Source organism: Medicago sativa, chromosome 1 (genome assembly GCF_051527215.1).
Source record: "Medicago sativa cultivar Bolivia chromosome 1, Bolivia_mono, whole genome shotgun sequence".
Lineage (NCBI taxonomy): Eukaryota > Viridiplantae > Streptophyta > Magnoliopsida > Fabales > Fabaceae > Medicago > Medicago sativa.
The window spans coordinates 70,398,843-70,412,148 of record NC_140749.1 but is presented as its reverse complement, the minus strand read 5'-3'; the positions used below and the strand labels follow the sequence as shown (position 1 = coordinate 70,412,148).

General features: G+C 36.9%; 2 protein-coding genes across 2 annotated transcripts; both read right to left on the bottom strand.

Annotated features, from left to right (window-relative positions):
* Positions 1-891: 891 nt before the first annotated feature.
* On the bottom strand, positions 892-7,366 carry LOC146956907 (UBX domain-containing protein). The gene is made up of 4 exons (XM_085732520.1): positions 6,317-7,366; positions 1,952-2,122; positions 1,557-1,760; positions 892-1,379 (listed from the first exon to the last, which is right to left on the bottom strand). Exons 1-4 carry the CDS (start codon positions 7,124-7,126, stop codon positions 1,149-1,151), a joined length of 1,416 nt encoding a protein of 471 aa, XP_085588646.1. The 5' UTR covers positions 7,127-7,366; the 3' UTR covers positions 892-1,148.
* Positions 7,367-9,557: 2,191 nt separating this feature from the next.
* Positions 9,558-11,627, bottom strand: LOC146956906 (uncharacterized). Its single transcript, XM_085749849.1, has 4 exons — positions 11,426-11,627; positions 10,476-11,347; positions 9,880-10,371; positions 9,558-9,614 (listed from the first exon to the last, which is right to left on the bottom strand). The coding sequence occupies exons 1-4, from the start codon at positions 11,625-11,627 to the stop codon at positions 9,558-9,560; spliced, it is 1,623 nt and encodes a 540-aa protein (XP_085605975.1).
* Positions 11,628-13,306: the final 1,679 nt, after the last annotated feature.

The window sequence follows — 13,306 nt, the reverse complement described above, 5'->3', positions numbered from 1 at the left end:
CATCAAATGGAAAGGATCCAAATTCATTTTCGTCAGTGTAATTTTAGAGAATGCACATTTCTTTCTTTTCAAACCTTAAATCCTTGATCTAAGGAAGGTATAATGCAAAGTTCCAAGCTTCTTCAATGATTTGCAGGTTTCTTCAATGATTTTGGTGTTGTGCGGAAATTTTGCCGAGAGAAATTATGGATTTTTTGGGTTTCGCAGCAAGAGGAAGATGAGTTATGTTTGATTTCGGTTCGGTTTAAAGTAAGAATTGGTTAATAAAACGATTACACAAGTCTAGTTCAGGCCGAACCACAAACAGTTTAGTTCGGTTTTCCCAAACTGCAGATACATTAAACCGAATAGCTACCTACTTCTTGCTGAACTAAGACCATGAACAGGCCTAATAGCTACCTACTTTTGGATGTGAAAATTATGGAACTCTTGCGTTATTAATTGAGTAAGACCCGTTTGTTCCTTTTGAACTCATAATTAAATTAAAAAATAAAAATGGTTATAGGCTTATAGCTCACAAGGAATATCTCTCAAAAAAAAGCTCACAAGGTATAAACTAAGATCTGAAACATCTACAACAGCTTCACCTTATAGCACGTTGTAGAGCTATTAGATCTAAAGATAGAGAGAGAAATCTCAAACTTTTCTATCTCTAAGATCCAACGGCTCTGAGGCATCTGCAATAACCAAGCCAGCCATTCTGGTATAACTAAAAAAAATCAAGACAATAGCCACCATCCTCACAAGAAAAAAGCAGGGTGGGTAAAAAATACAAATACAGCACTGGACAATGTTCGACAATTTTTTTGCCTGTCGACCACCACAACCGTCAACACCCACGTCGATATCGTCCCCAATAACCAAAACCATACTCTAAAGATCTGGAACACATTTTTAACCGGAAACAGAGTATAATATATGTCATTATACTAAATCATCTCCATGTAAAGCTATATGCTTGATTCAATAGAAAATAAATAAAAGAAAAAAAAACTACAATAACCACAGCAATCTATTATCTATAAATATCTAACGATATAAGTTCATCAAGTCAATATTTTTAAAACAGAGAAGTGAAACACCATTGTCCCCCCTATCTGCAGGTCACATCTTTATGTATTCATAAGATTATTTGGCAAGTTCTATCCTCATGAACCGAGCTCCACAAACAGACTGGCCTGAGGATGCAATCCAGCTTCCTTTAGTGAGAGTGCCAATTTTTCTTGTCCATAAACAACCCGAGGGAAGTTAGAGACTAGGCTGTAATTCTCGACTTCTAAACAACCCAATGAATCAACATAGTCATACAAAGATTGAATTGTCACTGTGCTGTTGAACCTCCTTTCTTTGCGCACACCATTGGGAAACCGTACCAACACCTACAATTTTGATTGGAAGTGGAAAAAATAAAACAGATGTCATCCAAGTTAATACATAATGAAACAAAAACTAAGCCGAAAAAATGAGAAACTAAAAAGGGAGTGAAGGTAAACCACATATGAATTGAGGTTAAGATCTCACATAAAAGGGAGTTAAGATCTCATCATATACTTTACCTGTGTAACATTAGGTCCTTTTTCAGGTTCTTCACCAAGAGATTGAGCTTTCTCTTCACGTAATTTAGCTAATGCTGCTTGTTTCTCTGCAGCTTCCTGCGCTGCTCTTTCACGAGCCTCCTCTTCTTCCTTGAGCTTTCTCTCAGCTTCAGCAGCTTCCCTTGCAAGACGTTCTTCCTCTTCTCTTCTCTGCCGTTCCCTAGCCTGAACATATACACAGCATTAATACACTACAACAATAACAGTGCCAAGATTTCCCAAATAAAAGCCTAAGCAAGGGAACAAGTTGAGAACAGGGAAAAACACAAATCATGGAGTAGAGACCACAGAAAAATGATATACAATTAACCATACACTACAAAAAAAAAAAAAAAAAAAAAAAGAAAGAAACATACTTGATCAGCTTCTAGTGCAGCCCTATATGCAGCATCTTGCTCTTCCCTTAAGCGTGCATTAGTTCGTCTTTCTTCTGCATCAAGCCTTGCTGCAACAAGAACTGGGGAACTTTCTTCAAGCACTCTCTGAAGTGTCACTAACATCTCCTCGGGGGATTTTGGACCTTCAACCTGGATTCAGTAAAATGAATGTTAAAAAACATCACAATCAGACTGCTTTATAAACTACAATACTTAATAATTGGCACATCAATTTATTAAGACAATTAAAAATATGACTTAATATCAATACAATATGAAAATAGTACAGTCTAGGGGGATTTTGGACCTTCAACCTGGATTGAGTAAAATGAATGTTAAAAAACATCACAATAAGACTGCTTTATAAACTACAATACTTAATAATTGGCACATCAATTTATTAAGACAATTAAAAATATGACTTAATATCAATACAATATGAAAATAGTAGTCTCAAATCTCAGGTTAAAGTACTGTTGATATTGAACCTATACATGGTTACCATGAAGTTATTTGTGGCACAATCATTTGGAACAATCGATTAAAATATTCATAATCCTAGATATTTCATAACCGAGAGTGAGGAAAATATTTTAAAGTGATAAAGGACCATGCTGATCAACAAAAAAGATAACAACAATGTTGGAGCTTTATACTGCTACATGAGATTGACCACATGAATCAAACTGTTCATTTCAGGCTACTGAATGGAAAGAACTTATTCCATACATCAAGTAAATCTCCATGTTGTAAGTAGGAAACACCAGTTGCTGCTATATGATAACGGAGAAGATAATTGCTCTCAAGAGAGTTTTCTCATGGTGATCAATTTGATTATTGCTCTATCCCTAGAAAGCAGGTTCTAGATGAAAAAATGGAAATCAAGGAAATCATACAGATCATTTTATTCAGCTTCACTACAACCTCAAAGCTATGGAGATGGACTTCTTACGAGTCCTAATGTCGGAAAGTGGTAATCCAAACAACAAAACTAATAAAATTTTGCAAATGATGTTTCTTTCCCTGTAATCATTTACCCGTCATTAGAGAGAGACACTTAACGCATTGGGCTTTATTATAAGCAGTTAACCTCGCTGTTTTTTTTTTCTTTTTTTAATACATCAAGCCTACTTAGTCCCCATGGCTTTTTCCATCCACGTTTTTTAACAGAATCTGAATATCTGAATATAGTTGTCCCACAAGCTCTGAAGCACGGACACTGCTTGTGGTGAGCGTGTCCTAGTGTCGGACACGTGTTAGTGTCAGACACGCATCAGACACCGATATGACGCTTGTCAGATGCTGGTAGCAGTGCCCTGAAAGAAAAAAAAAAAAAAAATAGAATGACACGGCAGCAACACTGCAAGAACGGGTTTGGAGAGACACGGCGGAGGAACCAAACCGATACACCCCAAAGAAAAGTAGAACAATGGGCTTCTTTCAAAACGATTGCTATGTAGGATCTGAAACTTAAGAAAACCCTAAAGAACAGCAATTCATCATTTGCATTCTGCCCTACATAGAGCTTCTTTCTTTCCTGTCATGTGGATCTGAACAGCAACATTCAGTCACTCACTCACCTCTGAAATTCTCTCTTTGCCCAGTTTGATATGAATCAACCTTCTGTAACCTTTCTACTTTGACTTTTCATTGTTTTGTTTTCCATTCATAATATCATCTCTCATCTCTCGCAATATAATAGGCTAAGTAATGTATACAGCTTTATTTGTTTTTTTGTTGTTGTACTATTGTTTTTATGATAATATTATTATATGTATTCCTAGTTTCTCACGGCATGTGACTACTTACTAGTACTAAGCTACTAGCATTATAATATTCAAACTTGGTGAGTAGAGATAGTACAAGTAAGCAACTTTAAGAGTTGGAGTTTGGATTCTAGTGATTAGTAGTTTTTTTTAATAGCTAATTAATAGTATTTTGATATATTTTGTTTTATTTAATTATAATTAAATTATAATAATAAATATATCTAGCGGTGTCGGTGTCCTGTGTTTTTCAAATTAGCGGTGTTGCTGTGTCCGTGTCGGAGTCCGTGCTTCATAGCCTACAAATGCCATGAGACTAAGGCTAAAACTATATGTTTGAATTTGATCTCTCATAACTTATAAACCGTAACCATATTATGTGTAATAAACCATGTATATCTATCTTACAACAAATACACAACTTTTTGACAATAAGGGCTACTTCAACCACTCAACTATTAGCACTCAACTGCATCAACGAGCTTCCTGAGCTAAGAAAGGAAATACAGACGCGCATATGTGCGGCAGCCGACAACCAACATACAGTCTTGATCAATCATAATGGCAAAGATCAACACACTCACAAATGCAAACACGCATATTGGGGGATACCCTTACTTCAAGAGTAAGGCGTGTTTAAATTTTTCAGCTTAATAATAACTTGCTGTGAGTTGGATTTTATTAATGCACCGATTGAATTCAAATTTCTACGATACTTACCTCATAATTTTTATGTTAATGTATAATACATTTTTGAACTCTGACTACATATCAACAATAGACTGCATACATGTGAATGCAATTCATCTAAAACTTAAGTGTGCAAAATTTGCATGTTAATACTTTATTATTCAATATTCAGATTCGTTAAATGTGTTCTACAAAAGATCACCAACAAAATTAGTTAATAAGACATCCCTGTGGAGTAAATAGATTCCCACTTGTGCGTGTGTGAAACCCAAATGCTTGATGTATGATATGACCCGGCTATGAGAATACAAGAATTTCTTAAAAACTAAAGATATGGCACGGCCTAAACTTATTAACAAAATTTTAAAAGATATATATACATGGGTGTGTGTATTATGTTATACATAAATAGATATATATTAAATATTTGTGAAGATAAATTGACATTTCTAATTAATGTATAACTGTATCAGTAGAAGATGGTCAACATGTAGATACAGGATACTTCAGTTCAACTTTGCTCAGTATTCAGATTAATACTACAATTCACAGATTTTAGTCTCTCTGACTTTCCTTCACTTTTTATCTGTTCGTAACAAATGGGCAGATATAATGAATTCTGTTTGCATGAGGACTGAGGAGAACCGGGGAAGTATGACTTGGTCAAAGAGAAAGGTGCGTGACAGAGAGGGAGGCATAGAAGATACAGAAAGTTAAGGAAAATCATTCCTCTTGTGCCTAGGATCTTGATGTCAGGAGGTAAAATCCCCTGCTAGTCAAGAGCTCTCTCCATTTGTTGTCTCTAATACCAATGAATAGTCAACTTGGTATTAGAGACCCGGTCGGTGATACGTGAATAGTGCAAACAAGAGTGAAGGTAGGTAGGAAGAAAGGCAAAGAGAGTTCAAGGTGTCATAGGGAGTCAATGGAGAGACGCAAATGATGGACGGCATGTGAAAGAACTAATTTGCCTAAAGTGGGACAATCAATCAGCAAATACAAACTTCAAAACAGAGACAGAAGAAAGCTGTGGGGAATTGTGGTTAGGAGGCTGGAAGGGGAGAATGATATTTCCATAACAATCAAATTACAGAAGTGGAGAAGGAGGCTGCATCAGCTTTCTGTATAACGCGAAGGTAATTTAAAAGTTAACATATTAAAACTCTTACCAGAGAAACAGTCACTTTCTAAATCACGCAGGGGCACAGTAAATACAGGGGAGAATGAACATTGACAAAATATTAACTTATTCAAAAACTGAGACTGACATTGAGTCAAAATCTTTTTCGATATTTTGCTTAACCAAATTTGAATCTTAATTATCTTTACACGTATTGATAAATTGGCCAGGTGTATCCAATATGCCAAGGAGAAAAATTCACAGGAATTAAACCCATCAGATTAATTTCCTGTGTTATCCACCGCAAACATATAATGCAAAAGAAATTGATACCTACGAAACACCAAAGGGACACATACAGCAGACACAACACCAACACGTAGACATGGTAATAATTTAAGAAAATGGAGGTGCTTTAATGTAACCAGATGTGTTGGTGTTAGGGCAGTGTCAGGTGTAGGACACGACACTCATTCAATTTGAAGTGTCGATACAACATAAATTAACAACTAAAACTTGTTATAGTTAGGAATTGAAGGTACTATCATCTATTACTCGCAATCATTATCATCTTAACTGAAGAAAAGTGCATGAACTAGTTAATCCAAATCGCATTTTGGACACGTGTTTCTTTACAACACCAAATACATACACATAAAATAAATCATCACAAGCATAATCCAAACACAAAAACATAACACCCCATTAACCCATTTGCATCCATTTCAACCAAAAAATCCAACATCAAAAAAGCCTAAAGAACCATACCTGTTGAAGAAGCGCGATTCTCTGATTAGTAGCAGCCATGACAAGAGCACAAAACGGAAACCTCGACGCCTTCAAACTATTACTCATCTTAAACCCTTCACTAGCACGAATATTCCCACCCCAACACACAAAATTCTGATTCACAAACTCCACAAAAACCTCCGAACAAAGCGTCCTTCTACAAAACTCCGGTGTATCAGGATGATCAGGAGAATGCAAGTAAACAAACAACAGCTTAAACGAATTCCTCGACCGCTGTAACGCATCCATGAAACCCTCACTCACAAAATTCGGCTTAAAGGCACCACCGCCATAATCCCTCTCAAAAGCAGCTACAAATTGCATCGCTTCTGTTGTCGCAGCAGATACAGAAACCAACGGCGTGCCAGCAGAGGAAGCAGCAGCAGACGATGAGTTTGGACCGAGGCCGACGAAGCCAAGCGAATATGAAAGAACACCACCAGCAGCCCATAATCCAAAACCGATTGCTCCTGAGATTAACCCTAGACTACCGGAAATAACGGAGACGGGTAATTTGATAAGCTTCCAGGCTAATCCGGGTGGTGGTGGAGGGAGTGGTGGTTCTGATTGGGATGACGATTGGGATTGAAGATGATTGTTGTTGTTGTTGTTATTGGAATCATCGCCGCCGTGAGGAGTGTCGGTGGCGGTTGTTGTAGTGGTGGTGAAAGATGAGATGGCGAGTTCGAGGTCCCAATTATGAGCGGCGAGGATCTCGTTGCAGAGGTCGGGATCTTGTAAACCGGTGATTGCTTGGAAGTAAGCGAGTTTATCTGCTACATCAGACATTTTTGGTGAAATCTGAAGTGAAAATCCTTAGCACCGACAATTCAGAATTCAGAAGATGATGATAGTAACGAATAAACAGTGATTGAATTGAATTGAATTGAATTGGAATTTGGAGGAAGAAGAAGGGTTTGTGTGAAGTGAATAAATTCGTGGAATTGAATTGTGAATTGTGAATTGGTTTGTTTATCGACCACATCCACTCACTGGTTTGTTAATTGTAACCTGCTGACCCAATATCTTAGAATTTTAGTTACTCTATTTTCCCTATAAAAAGAAACAAACTCACTCTGATTTGATTCTATTTTACTAACTCTTTCTTTCAAAAAAAAATTCTATTTTACTAACTTTTTATTTAGGCTTAATTACACTTTTGGTCCTCGTGTTTTGGCCTACTCGTGAAATTGTTACTACCCTTTTAAAATAGAACAAAATTGTCCTTGAGTTATCATTTTTGTTGCACTTTTCGTCCTACCCCCCATTTTTTCCTCCAAAAACGCAGATGTGGCAAATGAAGACCTACGTGGCATTGCCAATCAGGAAAATACTATTTACATGTCATTAAAACAAGGATTTTTAATTTTAAAAAAAAAAAAAAAGAAAGAGGATTTTTAATTTCAAAAAACAATTTTATCATTTCAAATATTAAAAAAAAACAAAAATTAAAAGAAAGATGAAATCGATTTCATCTCCTTCATAAAATTCAGAAACCCTAATTCCCAATTTGGGTTTCAATCTTTTCAGAAATCATCTCCTTCATTGTCATCGTTGTCTCCTTCCTTGTTTTCGCAACTTTCTCTCTTCTTCCTCCTCGTTTTCTTCTTCAATTTTTCGCAAGTTTCTGACCTGTTTTTGAAATTCGAAAATGTCACAATATACTGTGTCCAGTAATAGTTGTGCTTCACGTAGGAGAGATGTGTGTTGCTGGTGTGATCTTGATTCACCTCTTACTACTGCTTGGACAACTAAGAATCTTGGGCACAGGTTTAATGGATATGGGTTATACAAGGTAAATCTCAAATTATGTCAAATGATTTTGTGAGCATAAGTTGAAACCCAGAATTAACAATTTGTTTTGTCTGGGCAATCAGTTGCATGGACGAAAGGGATGCAGTTTCTTCAATTGGTATGATGAAGAGATGTCTGGGCGTGCAAAGGAGGTGATTTTGTCATTAATGAAGAGAGTTGATGAACTTAAGAAGAAGGATAACATGAAGCTGAAAGAAGATGAGGATTTGAAAAAGAAGCTAAAATTTTGTCAAGGGTTGCTTATTCTAGCTGTTGTAGTCATTATGGGATTGGTCTGTGTTGTTATGTTGAAGGCTTGAAGAGGAAGGAAATTAGGAACTAGTGGTCTGTGTTGTTATGTTAAGCCATTAGGTTTTGTTGTTTATGTTGTCTTGTTCAAGTTAAATCTTGAGTTGTTTTTTGTAATTTGAGTTGTTTGTTGTAATTTGAACTGGTTATGAATGAAATGAAGTGTTTGCCCTATCATTTGATGTTAAACTTGATTTTGATTCACTGAAAAACAGCATAACCGAGCACTAATAAGGCATGACATAAGTCTGCTATGCAAAAGAGGCATAACAGAGGACATATAAGGTTGTGTTTGCACCTTTAGTCCTTATATTTTAGTGAGGATGCAAAAATGGTCCTCTTATTTTTATAAACAACTTGTCAGTATTTGCTTACAGAAATGGAATCATCATACACAATTAAGTAAAATTTGAATTTGATTTTCATCATACAAATAAGTAGATAATTTTGCAACAATTAGAAATTAGATAAATATCAAACCATAATTGTCATTACATCATGAAATTAGTACCATACTGCTAGCAAAAAAAAAAACCATCTGTTTGTGGAGCATACATTGACATGACCACACAATAAGCCAAAAAATTACATCCACCTTAACCAAAAAACTAACATAAGCTTAATCTAATCTTGAGATGGTTGTGTCTGTGGAGCTGGTGATCCCTGAGACACAACAACCTCAACATCCTTAGCCTTTGTCCTCTGTTTCTTCCTTTTCTGCCTAACACCATCAACCTTCACAGATGGGCCTGAATCATTCACTTGTGGTCCAGTTGGGCCTGCAGCTTGCACAGATGGTCCAGTTAGGCCTGCAGCTTGCACAGTTGGTCCACTTAATCTACCCTTCCCTTTTGTCTTTTTCTGCTTGTTTGCACCTTTTGGAAGTTGCCTGTCAGCAACACTCTTGCCTTTACATGTCCTACTGTTGTGACCATACTTGTTGCATTTCATGCATTTGACTGTTTTAAGCTGTCTTGGAAGCACACCACCATTGCCTGCAACATCTCCACTGTGTACAAATTCATCATTGGCCTTCTTCCTTAGCTTTTTGGGCCTTCCTGCCGACCTTCTCATGCCTGGTGGATTGATGTGTTCAGTGTTTGTAACTGGTCAAAGTTTAGGTCCATTTGAAGGTAGCACAATGTGAGAGTAAGTAGTTAAACATTGTGATTTCCTGCAACAAGATATTAACACCATATTAGCATGTGATTAAAGGAATAAATATTAGAGACATATAAATATAGTAGAGATAGAACAATACCTATAGTAAGATTGCACAAAATTTTCAACAACCAAACCATTGTGCCAAATGCAAGGAATAACATGTGCACATGGTATACCAGTTAGGTCCCACTTACGACAAGCACAAGTCTTTTGAGCCAGATTCACAATATATGTATCAGCCTTATTTGATACACTAAAGTGAATCGTTTCCATACCACCATGCCAAGTTGCCTTCCACCCCCTGCAGCTCTTTTGTTTTTTTCAATCAGAAATTGAATCTTTGGACATATCTCACCATTGCACCTTTCAAGCATCTGCCTTTGCTTGACAATCCTCACAGTTATATAATGCTTGATACCCTCAAGTAAGGTGATGATTGGTTTCTCCCTTAGACCAAGAATAGCTCTATTAAAAGCTTCACGCATGTTGTTTACCTGCAAATCACTCTGTGTTCTTGTGCTAAATGCAGATCTTGACCATTGTGCAGGTGGAATCTTAGCCATTTCATTGTAAGCATCTGGATTTATATCCTTAATTTTCTGCATTGCTTGGTTAAATTCTGGAACAGTTGTAGCTCTAGCAGCTTTCCACAATAACTCTTTCATATGTGCTCTTGGGAATCTCTTCTTCCAATTCCCATAAAGATGCTTAACACAGAACATGTGTTCCACATTTTGACCTAGTCCCTTAATAACCTCCACAAGTCCCTGTATTATCACATACATACCAGCATTTAAATATAGGCAGTTATGAGTATATGTAGATATGATTATAACATATGCAGTAAATAATAGAAAAGTGAGTAAGATACCTTTTGCTGGTCAGAAATAAAAGCATATTGTTTAGGCAGTATTTGATTCAGATCCTCCAACAATAATTCAACAAACCACTTCCAAGAATCTTTTGTTTCAGATTCAACCACAGCATATGCAATAGGTATCATCTGGTTGTTTCCATCCCTTCCTACAGCTTCTATTAGCTGACCACCATGCTCACCTTTCAAGAAACATGCATCCAAACCAATTAATGGTCTACATGTGGTAGCAAATGCAGCCTTACAAGCTTCCAAACAAATATAAATCCTCTCAAAAATAGGTCCTCCATCTGATTCACTACATTTGATTATCACTGTGCTATTAGGATTTGACCTTCTAATCTCTTCAGCACAATTCCTTAAATGTGCATATTGTTCACTTCCAGCACCATCAAGCAACTCCAGTGCTCTCCTCTTTACCCTATATGCTTTAAAATGGTTGAGGGTAACTCCCCATCTGATAAATGCCTCATCAGCCACACCACTTGGTTTGATATTAGGAGTGTGCCTTATCAATGGAATCAACTTCTTTGCTAGCCATTCAGTTTTTGCTTGTGTATTCCCAGGAGTCAAAACATAGTTATGAAGTGGTTTCAAGCTTGTTACTTGCCAATACTGACTTCCATCCCTCTTAACAATTAACATGTGATATGGGCATGTAGGAAGACACTTGAGAACCAACCGAGTGAGATCATTTCTTCTGAACTTAAGATTTATCCTTGTTTCCATAGCATGTTCCTTCACAGCCTCCTTAGCAAGCTCATTTAAAGCAAACTGCATCCCTAACTCAAACCTAACAGGATCACCCCTATCAGAAAATTTGAATGTAGGGAATTTTCTTTGGTGAACCAGTTCATCATCACTTTCAACTGGAGTGTGTAAATCACTATCATCTTGGGAAGACCGTTCATATCCAGCTTATGTCTCATTCCCTTCATTGTTCACACCTCCTTGATTGCTGCCAGCAAATGTCTCCTCAGGTAACTCATGTGTCCAATCCCATTGTTCTTCTCCATCATCACCAATGTCAAAGTCAGTGTCAAATTCACTTTCACCCCCACTTGCAACATAGTCTTCATCTTCTTCACTAACATAACCATCTTCTTCAGCATCTTGATTCACCCCATTTCTGACATCAAGTTCCTCCATAACTTCTTCATTGTTCACACCTTGTTCACACCTTCATTGTTCACTTCATTGAAGGTCTCACCATCTTCAGGGCCTTCACCAATACCTCCTCCTTTCCCAGCACTTTCATCTCTGACCTCAGTAGTCCCTACATTTCTAACCTCCTCCACAACAACTTATTCAACATCAGAACAACCTCCATCTTCAGCACCTTCACCAATACCTCCTCCTTTCCCACCACTTTCATCTCTGACCTCAGTAGTTGTCCCTGCATTTCTAACCTCCTCCATAACAACTTCTTCAACATCAGAAGAACCATCATCTTCATCCCTAAGCTCTTCAACCAAAGGACCTTCATCACAAAAATCCACAACTTCAGGAATATCCACTTCATGTTCAACAAATACACCAACCACATTACACCCTCTAGCATCAACAACAAGCTCCAACAAGTCACCATCATTGTTTAAAGGCTTAAGTCCACGCTGAAATGAGAATTTTGGATGTTGGTACCACAAACACTTGAACTTCAAATATCCAAAACTGAGGACCAGCTTTTTAATGTCTTCAAAGCACAACTTATCAGTATCAAAAGTGCCTTCCACCTCATCTACACAGCCATCCACATAAAGCCTTACAGGGAAAGTTACAAATCTACCCCTATGGTTAAACCATAACTTCAAGAGTTGGTCCTCAATTGGCCTATGCAAACAGTAGCAACCACATATAGTCAGCAATAAAATAACAACCAGCACATGTGGACCACTTTCAATAAACAACTCTAAACATAGACATCAACATAACACAACAAAACACAGCATTTCACACATGGTGCAAGTGGGTCAAGGAATCTCATAAAGAACCTCATAAATATTCTCAACCATGACACAAGCAAATATTAAAGTATATGGGTACATCATTAATATGCTCAAACAAGAAATAAACAATGGCTAAAGCATGTATGTACAAGGAATATTCTTTATTGAACACAACAACCCAAAAAACCCTAATTTCTGAGATTCCTTTCATACCTGAAACAGTACTTTGGGTCGATTTGTGGGTCCCACCATGATGGTCCATCTCCAACTTTTGCTTTACCCTTATATGCCATGGTCGAATCGAGCTGATGGAAGCAAGGAAGAAGAAGACGAAATTTTCGTTTCTAGGAAGCAAGGAGAAGAGAAATCGATTTGGGGATTTTGAGAAACTAGGGTTTCTATTTTCGTTTCCCCCTTATATATCTTTAATTTTTATTTTGTTCTTATTTATGAAAATGTTAAAAAAAAATTCCATAATAATATAATTACTTTGTTCCATTTTAAAAATGATATTATCCACATATGTCGTGCCACATAGGTGTTTTATTTGCCACATCAGTTAAAAATCAGCCACATCTGCGTTTTTGGAGGAAAAAATGGGGGGTAGGACGAAAAGTGCAACAAAAATGATAACTCGAGGACAATTTTGTTCTGTTTTAAAAGGGCAGGACCAATTTCGCGAGTAGGCCAAAACACGATGACCAAAAGTGTAATTAAGCATTTTTTTAACCAGCGAAAAGACGGGCACTCACGTGTCGAATGTCCGTCTTTCCGTTCTTTTTATTGCGGTAACATTTGAAAATTATGAACGGTATTTTTTGTATGAAATTTTAATTTTGATTAAAAGTAAAAATATATAAGTTTTTTGTTTTCAAATTATAA